The sequence below is a fragment of the Diceros bicornis genome, chromosome 9 (assembly GCF_020826845.1).
Source record: "Diceros bicornis minor isolate mBicDic1 chromosome 9, mDicBic1.mat.cur, whole genome shotgun sequence".
Lineage (NCBI taxonomy): Eukaryota > Metazoa > Chordata > Mammalia > Perissodactyla > Rhinocerotidae > Diceros > Diceros bicornis.
The window spans coordinates 9,693,880-9,711,104 of record NC_080748.1 but is presented as its reverse complement, the minus strand read 5'-3'; the positions used below and the strand labels follow the sequence as shown (position 1 = coordinate 9,711,104).

At 33.5% G+C, this 17,225-nt stretch overlaps 1 protein-coding gene across 7 annotated transcripts in view; it reads right to left on the bottom strand.

Annotated features, from left to right (window-relative positions):
- The window catches only part of CDK8 (cyclin dependent kinase 8), a 117,424-nt gene that overhangs the window by 46,548 nt on the left and 53,651 nt on the right, over positions 1-17,225 (bottom strand). For 5 of the 7 annotated variants that reach the window (XM_058547881.1, XM_058547876.1, XM_058547877.1 and 2 more), the window contains exons 2-4: positions 16,144-16,219; positions 6,465-6,575; positions 2,055-2,195 (exon numbers count right to left, since the gene is read on the bottom strand). In XM_058547881.1, coding sequence (XP_058403864.1) covers positions 2,055-2,195; positions 6,465-6,575; positions 16,144-16,167 — 276 coding nt within the window. In that variant the 5' untranslated portion in view covers positions 16,168-16,219. Of the gene's footprint in view, positions 1-2,054; positions 2,196-6,464; positions 6,576-16,143; positions 16,220-17,225 lie in introns of those variants that run through there. The other 2 variants (XM_058547883.1, XM_058547882.1) reach the window with 2 other exon arrangements.

Below are 17,225 nucleotides of genomic sequence, written 5' to 3'. Positions count from 1 at the left end.
TTTTAATGACACAATGGCTCAGTGGGCCTCTCTGTGCCCGTGATGCACAAAAGGGTTAGATGTTCAGAAAGAGCACCAAGTCATGCACAGACAATACAGGAAATCTCACTTCAAACAGGAAAATCAAACAATGTGACAGTAGACAAATGATATATTACAGCTTGGAAAATATTTTGGAATAAATAGACTACTAAATGGATAGTGGCATATTTAGAGGGGTAGAGGAGTGGGAGTGGTTTGCCTCAGTGAAGAGGAATATTTTATCACTGATATTGTTCAGAATTGCTAGCAAGCATATGGTGACAATAAAAAGTAACTACTTTTAGTTTATTTCATTATTTTTTTTAAATCATCTACAGACAGTGCATCATCTCTTTGTTGCCTGCACCTAGGGTGCACCGCTCCCACTGCCCCCCATCTCTTGGTACACCACTAGCAGACAGAGACGTCTAAAACGACCTGTTCTACACTATCCCTATGTAAAAGACAACTTGTTTAAGCTACATCAATAGAAAGAGCTTTCCCAAAAGAGAGATAAAAGAAATTAGACTTCATAACTAATTTCACTACTGTAGTTAAAACTACGTAAGTGGTTTAAGTATATTACACATTAACATAAAAATTTAAACACTGGTTTAAAAATAAATTTGTATTCATCGAATAAACATACATATTTTAATAATAAAAAATAATTTACAATAAAAAGAAAATGCAGCATTATCTTAGCATAATTAACTCTATGGGGAAAAATACTCTTTAGCCACAGATTTTATTCTTTTAGAGATCATAAAAAAGGTCAGTAGCTCAAAAGTAGTAATAGATTTTCCCTAAGCTGTCTCCACACATAAAGCTGAAATTTATTTTCAGCTTCATAAAGAGCCAAAGAATTTGTCTTATTTCTGTTCTGTAAATCCATTGTTTGTAAATAAAATATTCTAATTCTATTAAAAATAGTTCGCATAAGGAAACAAGTTCTTTCAACCAAATTTCTAATGTGTTATTGGTCCTAGTCTAAATGTTTTCTAGGTATGAGAACTGGAGATAAAATAACTACAGTTGAACATATTTCAACGAGATTTACTGAAGACAGATAAAAGAACTAGAAACTATGACACTAGACCACCTGATTTGAAGGCCAGAGACTGAATGCACTAAACACAGAGCAGCTTGGAAAAGAATATCTGCATGAGGGGCAGATCAGCTCCCCCTCAAAGTCTACAGGGTTTTTTCCTACGTACACATGCGATTAGAGACCAAATCATCATTTCCAGCATTGTGTTTATAATTGTTTGAAATGAAGATGCTGTTATAAACCTTAAAATAGTTACTACCTTTACAAAGAAAAGAACAACAAAAACACAATGGAATTATGCAATAAGGGAAATTTGAGGTTTAAATAATTTAAATCTATGAAGATATAATGAAAAATGCATAATTTAATGAACCAATTTAATGCTAGATGTGTAAAAAAAGAGCATAAACTATTCTGCCATGTAAAATAAAAGCAAGAAAGCCAACTTCTGAAGTTTCTAAATTCTTAAAAATTTAATGCACCTTACCATGGCAAGGCTTCTCAATAATGTGCTCAATTATGAGTAATAAACGCTTATTGGCCAAAGACTGCTACTAATATAAGTAGAGTTTAAAAAAGAAGCAGATTGAATTAACATCTCCTCTTCTAATATGTAACTTAGTATGTAGTAGGCTCCAAAAGTTTTATTTTCAAGTTATTCATAAATATATCAATTTCTAGAGTTTGCCTGGCATCTAATAATCACTGTAAAGTAAGCCAATGCTTTATTTACAAACTTAAAAGGAAACAAAAGCTTAGGAAAACAAATGTGTCCTCTTTCACCAGCTCAGTAAATACCAGCTAGTGCATGTCAGAGAAGCAGCATGCATTACATAAAAAGCACAAGGCTAGGCTATGTTTTGAGACTGTTCCCTCCATAAGATTTGCAGGCCTATATAGCATTGATATTGAGACACAACTAGAAAATCATCCAACTATAAATGCACCTTTCTAGTTTAAACCTAACTACATATCAACTTACCAAATCCCTGTGCAACACCCAGTTAGCATGCAGGTAGTGAATCCCATCCAGGATCTGATATAAAAGTGACTTCACCATCCCCCGAGGTAACTGCACTGGCTTCTTGTTTGCTTTGGAAGCTCTGTGAAACTTGATTATGTGCTGAAAGAAAGAAAATTATCACCAGAAGCTTAAACAATAAAAGACAGAAGCATAATTTGATATATAATATTTTCCTAACTGAAAAAGAAACACTCAGGGATTCCCAAAGATAATGAAAATATAATTTCACATTCTGCTGCATAACATTAATATTTCCTAATAACTGGAGCTAAAATTTAATTTCCTAAGCATATGATGGTGTCTTAGAAAATTAATTATTACAACAGAGAAGTAGGAAACAATGTGATTTTATTTTTAAAGTATAATTAAAAATTACTTTCAGAGTATACTTGACCCCTGTTTATCTGGTGGAAATTTTCAAGAACAGAATCTTATTTATTCTGTAGCAATTAAATTGAAAAAAAAAAAAAGAAAAAAAAAAACAGAACAAATTTCAAGAGATACTTCTGGCTGGCTAACAGCATAGATGTGGTACCTATCTATGATATATGGATTATAAAGAAAGCAAATGGGAAAATATTTCAATAAAATACACATGAGCACAAAGAAATAACATGTAAACGACCAGTTCACACTGGAAATATTTCGAAATACGAAAGATTCAGATGAGGAAAAAACAGCCTAGTGCCATCCATCAAAGCTTATTAGGTATGGTGTTAGTGGACACCCAGTAAAACACAATGCCACTGTACAAACAGAAAGATCACTTCATAAATAAATGTCCCTCAACAGAAACAAGATCCAATGTTTCAAACTCTCTTGACAGGCTTCTTCATTTTAATTAAAGCACTCTTAAACTGCAAGAAAATCTAGTAGTCAGCTGCAGTCAACTCTGCTGTGTGCACCACTATGCATGAGATGGGCACCTAATACGCACAAGAGCAGACTCTTGACCAATATTTGTGAGTGAATATTAAGCGTACTCTTGAAATTAGTAAACATAATTAAAACACAAATGAGATATTTAATATTATAGGTTAACATCTGCACTTCCTATCTTCTTATTATATAGAAAGTAGAACAGGGATAAAGAATAACTAATGATTAATGAGTGAAGGAGTTTTACTTTCCAAAGAAAAAAATACATAGCCAAGACTAGCTGGTGGGACGGTAAAGTGTATCAGTCAGAGCACACGTAGTATGATTCATCTGTATTTTATTAGCAGCATTACATCATTTTAATTTTCTTCTCAGTAATTTTTCAAAATATTTAAGAACAGGCAAACAAAATACAGCTACAACTCTTAATAATCTAGAATGTTTTGTCACTTAGCCTAAGAAATGATGTGACAATCAAGTCTGTTCACCTTAAGAAGAGCCAGTGGCTCTCAGAGCTTAATAAAAATAGATTAAAATACAACATTTTCTATTTTTTATTAAAACTTGTCAGAGTAAGAATGAAAGGAACAAATATGTAGGGGAAGTAAGATAATTAATCGATGCTGTACACATTTCTTTAATTAACATTTTCATTAAGGTATTACAAGTTACTTTTTTACCAATATTTTATAACTACAAAAAACTACAGCAGGGGAATTTCTTACCTTCATTTTTATTCCAGGGCTATAAAAACAATATGTGGTATGCATACCATAAAATTTCACCAACACCTAAGTAATTTTTTTAAAATGACTCTTTTTACTGCAACTGTTTTGTTACCTTCTGCTGCCTTACTCAAGCTAATTCATTTGAATATTCCAATTAAAATAAAATAGATACAGTATGTTTCAATAAACTGAATTATCATTTAGTTTTGATTAAAATGAACATTAAAAGTACTTATTTGCTTAAATGAGCATTAATAAGATAATAATAAATCCAATGACAACTATCTGTACACATCTGGCAACATTACATGCAGTGTAATTTGTGAAAGTATCATTATTATATCTAAAGGTAAAATTAAATATTATATACCAGCCTGCTAGAAATAATATTGAATATAATACTATCTCCTATGCTCAACTATGTTTCATTACAAATTATGTTTATAAACCAGCCTGGAAAATTTCTTATAAATGTGCATTGTATTATTTCATGTTAGGCTTGAGTATAATGAATGTTCAATTCAATGTTGGTCACCATGATTTAACAAATTTTTATTAATAGAATCTCAATTTGATTTGATTAGATTTTTTTTAAAAGAACAGAAGCTAACAAAGAAAGAAAAAATATTTACAACCAGCATGGACCTTGGACAATAAAACAGAGAAAATTTCATGTGTCTATTTTCTGTTCGAAAACAATTCTTTCCAGATAACTCATAAAATAATTTGAATCAAATCACATTTAGTTATAGAAAATAGGACTCTACAGTGTGAAAATACTTCTTATAAATCTGAAAGCATAAGAAACCCAGACAAGTTTCAATTTCTGAAATCTGTTAAAGTAAAATTATGTAAAGAAGGCTAATTCTGGAAATTAGCAAAAGAGTTCGAAACTATTTTACTATTTTCAGAAGGCAAATTTATTTTCAAACAGTTTTACTGGAATTTGTGCTAGTTTTATTTCAAAATTTTGTATTCGCTTTTACAAACTAGAGCTGAATGAAAAATGTAAATTATTTTGAAGATTTTTAAAATTGAGCTAGGATATTATGATCACTTGCATATCAGTATATATGTTTTCTCTTGTATTTATCTCAATAGATGCACTGCCATGCTAATTTAGTAAATACAGACCCATATGCAAACACGGTAAAATGTATAAAAACCTCACTGCCTATTAAATATCAGAAAAAATACAGTTTACAGTAGTAAGGTAGTTGTTAATGAATTAACTCAATGTAATATTGGGTTTTGTTTTGTTTTTTAAACTGTAATCTGTGTTAATATGTTCTTTACACAAGACTGATCAGGACATAAGTTTTATGAGTATGTTTCAAAATTATTTTAGCTTATCCTGTTATATTTCTTTTTTTTTTTTAAAGATTTATTTATTTATTTTCCCCCCAAAGCCCCAGTAGATAGTTGTATGTCATAGCTGCACATCCTTCTAGTTGCTGTATGTGGGACGCGGCCCAAGCATGGCCAGAGAAGCGGTGCGTTGGTGCGCGCCCGGGATCCGAACCCGGGCCGCCAGCATCGGAGAGCGCGCACTTAACCGCTAAGCCATGGGGCCGGCCCTCCTGTTATATTTCTGATATGTCATTATACATATCAGAAAGTCTTAACCCCATGATGGCATTTCAGATTTGTAAAAAACATAAATATTTAACAAAGGAGTAAATTTTATAATTACCCAAGACTTTCAAAACACCAATTTTAAAAACAATCTGTTAGTAAATGCAGAGTACTGAGTCAGCTGTTCGTATTTCAGCTATTAGACAAGATAAACTGAAATTCTTAGTTTATAATAATTTTTATCAAGATAGCATCATTTTTCCATTATATTAAACTAATAAACTGTAATTTCTTGACTTTGAGAATCTTCAAATATTTAGTTGGGCCTGGGTATCTAAAAATATTCTTATCATAGGTTAAACACACAATAACTAAAAGCCATAAAAGATATTGGAATCTATTTTCATGCCTATCTCATTCTGTAGGAGAGCTCTCTTCCACAAAGAATTCTTCCTATATAAGAATACACCCAATTCAAGTAAGTAAAATATTCAATTTCTGCTGAAGAAAATAAGAAATACATTAGAAATCTGAATATCATTTGTGAATGATATCCAATATAATTAATAACAGTTTCCTATATTTATATAGTACACCTAGTTTATAAAGCTTTATTCAAAATACAAAGTTGCTCTTCAGAAAATGTCTGTAAAAGAAGCAGGAAAAGTATTACATTTTACAGATGGGGGAAACTACAGCTTCAGAGCCATTAAGAAACTTGCCTAATGTCATAGGAAAAATAACAGATAGAACCATTAGATCTCAGTCTAATCTTCCAAATATAATATATTATTCTCCTTACACGAGGATACCATCTTCTCATTTTAACACCACGAAATAAAAGGAAATATGCTGCTTCTAAATTTTATAACAAAATAGTTATTACAGTTACTTTTTTATTTTATCAAAAATCTACAGCTACAAAACAATATTAAATTGTTGTTTATACTTTTCAGATTCTATTGTTTTCAGTACGTTACAAAGGTCAAACTGAGAAGATCAAAAGGTAATAATATAAAGCAAAATACTCCAGCCTTGGTAATTCATCAATCACATTCTATGAGGTTACTTTAATTTTAAAAATATAAATCTCATAGTAAAATGAGCTCCTAAAATTGTTTTTAGTCATTCTTAACAATCCCTGACTGACACCAGTGGCTCCATGTCTACCAGCAATTCACCTTACCCAGAGGTCATGTTCAGCGTAGTCAAACAGAAGCCATACTTTCCTATCAGCATGAGACAGAAACACCTTTTGAAGAGAGATGACATTTGGATGCTTAAGCTCTCGAAGTAACTGCAAGACAAAGGAGATCCGTTTGTTTATGGCAAAAAAAAAAAAAAAAATCTTTGCCATAAAAATAAAGTTTAAAAACACCAACACCATTTTTAATTCAAAGGCAATACAAAACCTAATGGTAATCAATCCTAAAAATCTAATAAGTACCTACACAATTTTGAGATGTCCATATAGGTGCTTCAGTAACAAATGAGGAAATCTGTGGGAAAAAGATACTGAAAAGATATACTGAGTAAATCTGTCTATTTCGTTATTGTTTAGTTGGTTTTTTGTTTTAATTTTTTATTGTGGTAAAATATATATAACATAAAAATTACTATTTTAATAAAGTGTACAATTCAGTAGCATTAAGTACACTCACAATGTTGTACAACCATCACCACTATCCACCTTAGAACTTTTTCATTATCCTGAACAGAAACTCTGTACCCATTAAACAATAATTCCCCATTTCCCTCTCCCTCTCAGCAACTGTTATCCTCTATTCTACTTTCCGTCTCTATGAATTTGCCTATTCTAGGTACCTCATCTAAGTAGAATCATACAATATTTGTCCTTTTGTGTCTGGTTTATTTCACTTCGCATAATGTCTTTAAGATTTATTCATGTTGCAGCACGTATCAGAATTGCATTCCTTTTTATGGCTGAATACATTCCATTGCATGCATATACCACATTTTGTTTATCCATTCATCTGCTGATGGACACAGGTTGTTTCGACATTTTGGCTACTGTGAATAATGCTGTTATGAACATTGGTGTACAGGTACCTAAGTCTCTGCTTTCAATTCTTTGGGTATATATCTAGGAGTGGAATTGCTGAATCATATGATAACCTATATTTAGCTTTTTGAGGAACCACCAAACTGATTTAATAGCAGCTATAAACATTTTACATTCGCATCAGCAATTTCTAAGGGTTCCAATTTCTCCATATCCTCACCAACACTTACTTTCCTTTTTTTCTATATATATATAACAGCTATATCCTAACAGGTGTGAAGCAGTATGTCCTTGTGGTTTTGATTTGCATTTTCCTAATGACTAATGATATTGAGCATCTTTTCTCATGCTTATAGGTCATTTGTATATCTTCTTTGGAAAAATGTCTATTCAAGTCCTTTGCCTATTTTTGAATTGGGTTGTTTTTTGTTGTTGTTGTTGAGCTGTAATTCTTTATATAGTCTAGATATTAATCTCTTACTGATATTTTCTCCCATTCTGCTAGTTGTCTACGTTTTGACTTCACAAAACATTTGAACTTAAAACAAATCTGTAGCTTGTAATTCTTTAAAAAAACTAATTGCAACATTAGAAAACACAACATTCATCAACACCAAATATCAGAGATGAGAATTACCATCTACAACTCTGTGAGATAGAGTACTTACCTTTTCAGGCATTTAAATTATATAGTAAAGTTAATTAAAATTTTATAATCTTTTTCGTAAAATAATAAAGAACTTATACAGATAGAAGCACCCAAGTAGAACACATTTTCATGGGTTCAACCTTTCTCATCTCCTAGAAAGACATTCTATTTAAAATCTTTTATCTCATTTTATCCCCATTTAATATCTAAAGTGGCCCTAATAATCCATCAGTTAAAAAGCACTCCCACTCTGCCAAGCAAAAGCAAAAACAGCAGCAACAATGACAAGAAAAACCTCTCGTGAAGCCTGATATTATGTCTTTATCAATTAAAACTGACTTACACAGTACCTTCCAAATACATGACAGCCATGTGGGAAAGTCAAGGTCCTAGAACTTATGACTTCAGTACCTTTTATAAGAACACTGACACCAAAATAAGAATCAATAAAAAATGTAATGTTAACAACATATTAGGGGCTTTGAAATGAATTAAGCAAAGGGAAGACTATTAATGAACTATATATTAAGTCACATATTAACAATTATTCCCTGGAAAGTGATAATTATTTTATTCAGGAGCAGGATTAAATTCAAATATATGATATATTTCTGCTTTTAGAACATAATTTCAAACTTATGAGATTTTAGGGATTATATATACAAATCCTCAGAAACCTAAGGGCCAGTATCTAAAATTGACCATGTCCTAAATTAATAAACAAGACAAAGAATCCGATAGGGAAACCCTAGACTTCAGGGCTGCCCAGGATCATCCAGCTGGCTGGAAGAGATGAACCTAGTGCTAAGTTCCTCTTAATTCTGCATCAGTGTTTTCTCCATTACCTCATAATTGGAACACACTTCTCAGCTAGGCAGCTATTTCAAATCTTTTCTGGAAACTGGCAGGGTAGAAATGATAATAAACAAATTGCAAAGCTTTGGCAAAAGTTCTCTCCAATTACTAGAAATCTACATATAAAGCTATTCTTAGATATCTCCTCAATTTCACCTCCAAAATGAAGCTGAGCTCCTGTACTGAAAAAAAAAGAAAATAGGAGCAACCATTTTATCAAGCTCTTCCTATGTGCCAAGTATGGTGCTAAGCATATGACACGCACTATGTCACTTAATCATGAATTACCCTATGAAATATTTATATTACTCCTATTTTACAAATGAGGAAAGAGTGGCTTAAAGGGATTAAATAATTTGCTCAAGGTCACATTCCTAGGTAGTGGTTAGAATCAGGATTTGAATGCTTTTAAAATTAATTTAACTTTTAAAACCAGTACTCTATGGTCTAATACCGATACGTACCATGATCTAATACCCTGGGGAAATAGTTTTCTTTACAATCCAGAGACACAGATGTTCTAAATATATACTAGGTTGTGAACAGCACAACGGCAGGCACTGTGTCTTGCTCACTGTTGCACTGCTAGCTTCTAGCACACTGCCTAGCACCTGGTAGGCACTCACTAAATATTTGGTGAATATATGAATAAAGTAATTCACGAATAAACAAAATACACAAACTAAAGGGTATCATACAATATACTCTCTGGCTTCTCATCTGTGGACTAAGATCACTGCTTTCATCATAAAACCAATCCACTTCTTTAAAAAATCCACTTCTTAAAAAACCAATCCAATTCTATTATTAAGAAATCCATCTGCTTAGCCCAACACAAAATCTTCAAGGGTAATGATTTTACTAGTGAGTAAGTACTATCATTAGTAAGTAGTAAGTAACGGTATAGCCAGCCCTGGTGGTCTAGTGGTTAAGATTTGGCACTCTCACAGCTGTGGCCCAGGTTCGTGTGCTGGTCAGGGAAGCACATTACCCACCTGTCAGTTGTCATACTGTGGTGGCTCGGTGTTGCTGTGACGCTGAAAGCTATGCCACCGGTATTTCAAATACCAGCAGGGTCACCCATGGTGGGCAGGTTTCAGTGGAGCGTCCAGACTAGACAGACTAGGAAGAAGGACTTGGACACCCACTTCCAAAAAAAAAAAAAATGGCCATGAAAAGCCTATGAATAGCAGCAGAGCATTGGCTGATACAGCACTGGAAGGTGAGAGGACGGCACCAAAAAGACTGGGCAGGGTTCCGCTCTGCCGTCCACAGGGTTGCTAGGAGTCAGAATGGACTTGAGGGCGCTGACAACAACAAAGTAATAATAAGTGTCATGGACTGAACTGTGTTCTCCCAAACTTCGTATGTTGGACCCTTAACCCCCAGTAAGTACCTCAAACTGTGACTGGAGACTGTGACTGGAGATATGGCCTTTAAAGAGGCAATTCAGTTAAAATGAGGTCATTAGGATAGACTCTAACCCAATCTGAATGGCAACCTTAAAAGAGAGATTAGGACACACTGAGAGATGACCCTGTAAAAATGTCGCAAGAGGGTGACCATCTGCAAACCACGGAGAGAGGTCTCAGAGTAAACCAGCTCTGCAGGCACCATGATCTTGGACTTACAGCCTCCAGCAGTGAGAAAACAGTTTTTGTTGTTTAAGCCACTCAGTCTGTAGTATTTTGTTATGGCAGCCTTGGCAAACTAATACAGTACAGTCGTGCACAGAATAATAACATTTCGGTCAACAACGAACTGCATATATGACAGTGGTCCCATCAGATTAGTACCATATAGCCTCAGTGTGAGGCAGGCTACACTGTCTAGGTATGAGTACACTCTACGGTGTTCACACAACAATGAACTCACCTAATGGCACATTTCTCAGAATGTATCCCTGTTGTTAAGTGATGCATGACTGTAAATAACTATTACGATTGAGTAAGTAAAACACCCTATGCTGGGTGTTTTTTTTAGGGAAACTTATCAGGAGAAGGGTCACTGTGGGATTGGAGATGGACTGAAAGTCTCAGTGGGGAATTACATCTAAGTAAATATTTATATTGAAGTGCTTCCAAAAGACCAGGGAGCTATGCTACATTTAGCAGGGCTAACATTTACCAAATGCCTACTACATGCCAGGCACTGTGGTAGATGCTTCACTAGGTCCTGGGATATAAAATGTGCTAAGACCTTCTGCTGAAGTCCTCTAGTAGGAGACAAATGCAAGTAAACAGACAATTCTCTAATACTGTGGGTGCAGTAGCGCTAACTGACATTTATCGAGAGTTGCTAATATTTACCCAGAGTTTATTGCATCTGAAGACGTATTCTAAGCTCCTCACAATAAACCCTGTGAGATACTACTTTTTCCCATTAACGAATGAGTAAACTAAAAACACAGGGAAATTAAGTAACTTGCTTTGGGTCCTACAAGCTAGTTAGGGCCAGGATGAGAGCTCAGGGAATCCGGCTAGAGTCTTAACTGCTACATGCAGTACTGTGAGGTTGCTCCTCTGATGCTGTGGGAGCATTCCACAGTTGTCATATCTGATCAATAGAACTTGAGCATTTCATCATCTCATACAGAGCCCATAGCATGTTGATGTTTATTTCTTAACATTTTATGTTATTTTTTGCCTTTTTGAAGATTTTACATTAAAAAAATTTTAAAGGAAAGGTTTAAATAAACTTATACAATGGGTGCCATCACAGAAGCCACCTAAGTTTTTCTAATTCTACTGGTAATAAAATTTCATAATTTCCTGAGTACTAAGATCATCGCTAAAAATACCAATGTTTTAATACATCATTCATTATAAACTTAATTCATTCCAATTGTGCCATACAGTATCACACTTAATCTGAACTCTGAAAGTACAAATAAATTTAAAAAAAATTGATTTCTAATATTAAAATTTTACAACATAGCAAAAATAATAAATTCTAAATTTCTATGATAAGTATGATGATAGTTGAGTGGAAATTACTGTAAAAACATAAGGAAAATTATTCCAATTTTTTTTAAAGCTGTGGAAACTTTTCTTCAATTGAATTCTTGCAAATAGACTTAAAAAACTGGGCCTCCCCTGTGGCGTGGTGGTTAAGTTCCCGTGCTCTGCTTCGGTGGCCCGGGGTTTGCGGGTTCAGATGCCGGATGCAGACCTACGCACCACTTATCAAGCCATGCTGTGGCAGGTGTCCCATATATGAGGGGGAGGAGGATGGGCAAGGACGTTGGCCCAGGGCCAGTCTTCCTCAGAAAAAGGGGGAGGATTGGCAACAGATGTTAGCTCAGGGCTGATCTTCCTCTCACACACACACACATACACACGAATCATTTAAAGCAATAAATTAAAAAAAAACCAAAACACAAAGAAAACACAAAACTGAGGTGCCTAGGTTAAAGTAGATGTGAGCTTTAAAAGTAGAGTCTGGAGCTCTATCTCTGCTCCCCTCGCTCCCCCGTCCCAACTACACAGCAGCCTCTTGGAATACTGATTGTACACTGAGGCACTAAACTAAAAAGGGATTCCAGCTCACAGGAAATTCTGGAAATACAAAACAAACCATTCACAATACAATGAGGATAAGATATGCAATGTTCTTAACTTTAGCAGAAATTCTCAGTTTCCTCCTCCCTCTCTTTTACAATTATTTACTGAGCAAAGACTGTGTGTCAGACCTAGTATACACTGGTGAAGAAATGTATTACAGTCCACTGGGGGTAGGAACAACAAATAGAAAATAAGTAAACAAACACAAAAAAAGAAACTCTTTGTAATTATAATTCGTAATAAGTGCTTTAAAACAAACAAATTGGGTACAGATCATAAGAGAATAATGGAGGTGAGTGCTGGGGCACAGGACTTAGAGGAAGATTTGATAAATGGAAAGGAGAGAGTTCTGATAAGACTTGCTAGAAGAGGGATTTTTTTTTTAATTACAGAAATTTTTTCAAAAGTAAATAAAACAGAATAGTAAAACAAACCCCTCTGTACCATTATCCATTCACAGCCTGTCTCATTTTATCTATATGTATTCATACCCACTCCTCTTACCTTATCCTGGATTACAGTGGCATACCTTGTTTTACTGTGCTTCACTTGATTGCACTTCACAGATATTGAGTTTTTTTACAAGACCCTCCACCAGCAACAAGGTTATGACTTGCTGAAGGCTCACATAATGGTTATCACTTTTTAGCAACAAAGTATTTTTTAATTAAGGTATGTACATTTTTTTAGATATAATGCTATTGCACACTTAAGAGACTACAGTATAGTGTAAACATAACTTCTATATGCACCGGGAAACCAAAGAATTCCTGTGACTTACTTTATTGCAATATTCGCTTTACTGCGGTGGTCTGGAACTGAACCCGCAATATCTCTGAGGTATGCCTGTATTTTGAAGTAAATCCCAGACATCATATGATTTCCCCTATAAATATTTCAGTATGTATCTCTAAAATAGAGGGTCTCTTTTCTCTGACCACAATGGACATAAATTAGTAATCAACAACAATAAATTATCTAGAAAGCTTCACATATTTAAAAATTAAATAAGATATTTCTAAATAACCCATGAATAAAAGAAAAAAATCACAAAGAAAATTGAAAATATTTTGTATTAAATGATAATGAAAATACAACGTAACAAAATTTCTAGAATGCAAGCAAAATACAACTTAGAGGGAAATTTATAGTTTTAATTGCTTATATTAGAAAAGGATAGTTTACAAAAATTCAATGACCTAAGGTTCTACCTTAAGATAAAAAAAAGTAAGCCAAAAATAAGAAAGAGAGAAATAATAAAGATAAGAGCTGAAATCAGTGATATAACAGAAAAGAAAAACCAAATCTACAACAAAATAGGGACATCACTACAGAAGCTATAGGTGTGAGAAGATAAGAAGGGAATATTATAAACAACATTGTGCCAATAAGTTCAACAACCTAAATGAAACAGACAAACTACATAAAAAATACAACTTAAACACAAGATGAAATATAAAATCTGAAGAGCTCTATATTTATTAAGGAAATAATACTGATTGGTAATTCTATCAAACATTTAAGGAAGAATAACTACCAATCATACAGAAACTCTGTCAGAAAATAGGATGAAGAAAGGCTGCCTACCTTGTTTCAGGAGGACAGCACAACCTTGATACCAAAGACAAAGACATTATAAGAAATGTAATTACAGATCAACACCCTTCAAACTCATAGACCTAAAACTCCTTAATAATACAATAGTAAATCAAATCTAGCAATATATAATCAAGCAGAAATTATTTCAAGAATGCAAAAATTGGATAAACATTAAAAAATTCATCAGTGTAGTCTACCAATGTAACAGAATAAAAGAGAAGAACTACATGGTCATTTCAATACATGTAGAAAAAAGCATTTGAATAAATTCAATACCATTTATGAAAAAATAGAAGGGAACTTCCTAAGCCTAACTGACGGCATCTATAAAAAACCTATAGCTAGCATTTTACTTAACAGTGAAACACGGAAAACGCTTTCCCCCGAGAGTGGGAACAAGTCAAAGATGTCCACTCTCACTACTGTTCAACATTATATGAAAGGCCTGAGCCAGTGCAACAAGGAAAGAAAAAAAATTAAAAGCATAATAGAAAGAAGTAAAACTATTTCTATCCACAGATGACAAAATTACATATAGAAAATCCCAAGATATCACCAAAACCTACACTACAAAGTTTTTTTTTTAAATTTAATTTTTTACAAAGATGCCAAAGGAATTCAATGGAGAAGAATCTTTTCAAAAAATGATGCTACCACAATTGTACATTCATATGGTGAGGAGAGCCTCAAATCCTACATCATACTACAAACAAAAATTAACTGAGTAGATCACAGACTATAAAAAGTAAAGGTAAAACTCTAAAGCTTTTAGAAGAAAACATAGGGAAATATCTTCACAATCAGTGGGTAGATAAAGGTTTCTTCAGTAAGACACAGAAAACAAGAGTCATAAAAGGAAAAAATTAGTACATTAGACTTAATCAAAATTCAAATTTTCTGCTCATCTTAGATTGAAGAACCACAATCAAGTACACTAAAAATAAGCTCTCATGTCCCTTTTTGTGCTTAACTGCATTTATGGTTATCAACACACACATAAAGAATGTCTGTTCCTGAAATGAACGGAGTTTTGTTGTTTTTAAAGCTTTTTGTTAAAGTATAATAAACAGAAAGAAAAGCACATGAACCATAAGTGCACAGCTCTGCGAGTTTTCACAAATTAAACCCACATAACCAGTCCCAGAGCAAGATCAAGAAACAGAACATTACTAGCATCTGAAACCTCCCTTTATCTCCCCTTCCTGTCACTCCCTGTTCTCTCCCCAAAGGTAATCACTATCATGATGTCTAACATCACTGACCAGAGTCAAATGGATTTTAATTCTTTAAAACTGACTAGAATACACAGAATAATAGATGTTGAAGAACTGACAGTTAACGTACAGATATCTTGCCTCAAGATTCTTGCCTCAAGATTCAAGAGTTTGAAAAATTTATCAATTAAATAAAATACAATTTCCAACACGGCATATATCTTTGGTTAAGAATACCTTCCATCTCACCCCTGTTCTTCCCTCATGGAGGTAATTCTTACACACCCTCCAAAACCTGGAACCTTCCTTGATTCTCTAGTTTATATGTATACCCTTCTCCCATTCTCTACACAACTCTATCATAATGCTTAGCATACTGTTCTTATTATTACAGGATTTATGAGTCTCTTTCTTCATCAGCATGTAAATACTTAAGGCCAGGGACCCAGACTTGTTTGGAAAGCTATGTTGGAAGCTATGCTTCCAAAAGAAAAAGGCATATATTCTTACATACTCAAATGAACAGACAGATACAATGAAAATCAAATAACACAAACTTATTTCAAGTTCATATAAGTAATGACATTAATTTCATTTTACTAAAATAGAAATAGTAATTTTATATGAACTAAATGCCACTTTTATTGCACTCAATGAAATAATAAAAATAACTGGACCCTTAACTATTTAGTGACATTTACTGGAAAAATTTATATTTATATAAACAACTGAGATTGACTTAATCCCAAATAAGTGACTTTACATAGAAGTTTCTGCTAGAACCACATGCCACCTTTACTTCTCTTTAAAAAACAAATATATTTTTCTATAGATAGTTGAGATGAAAAATATTTACCAACTTTCAATTAATATGTATATGTGACAAATACAATTCACAGACCTACATAGTTGACACTCATAAGGCAGATGGTAATAATGATGATAAAAAGAGCTTCACTTACTGCTATTTCTCTACATGCCGACATAGAGATCCCGGTTCCTTCTATTTGTTTTAAAGCATAGTCTTTATCATCTTTCCTGTAAAAACAAAGTTATTTTAATATACAGACAAATCTAAATTTATGTGCATTTTTAACAAAATAAAGTGTAAATCACATATTTAATACATATTTGACATCTTTCACAAATAATCACATAATGTCATACAGGAAAAACTTTTTAGATAATCTAGTCCAATCCCATTATTCGATGAGGGACATTAGATTCAAAGGAATAAAAAGACTTGTCCAAGGCTCCACGGTTATTTGCGGAAGACAAAGATTCAGAAATGGACCTCCTGACTTCCTGTAATAGGTTCTTCCTGCTCTCCTATATATACACTTCCTCTCTATGTATGCAGGTCTGTACAGCATACACATACATAAAATAAAATTTGTTTTCTAAAACCCATTTATATACTAGTGGGTCAAAGAAAATTAAGAAATGAATGCACCACTAAAGTACAAAAAAATGGTTACAATTTAAAACATGTTATAGTTCTCATATCCCCAAATACCTTCAAAGAAATTCATTCAACATGTGTTTATTGAGCACTTATTATGTATCCAGAACTGTGCTAACGTACTGGGGATACAAGAGAGTTCCTTCTTTCATGCAGTTTTCTGTGTCTACTGGCCTAGATAGATAAATAACTAATCTAGCACGATATAACACGATAAGTGCTATGATGGGAAAACTACAAAGCACAGCGGTTACCCAAAGGTTACTTTCGTGGAGGACCCAAGCAAAGACTTCTCAGAGGAAATATCATCTAACTGAGGCCTAAACAGCAGTCTCAAACTTTCTGGACTTGGGACCCCTTTACTCTCTTAGATATTACTGAGGACCCTGAAGAGCTTTTGTTTAACTATCAATATTCACCCTATTAGAATTTTAAAATGGGAACTTTTAAAAACACAGAATACAAAAGCACACATCCATTAGCCATCAGAGCAATGGCATCATCACATGTTACGTCACCTTTGAAAAAAATCCACTGTACACTCATGAGAATCAGAATGAAAAAAGCAATCTCATAGTACTA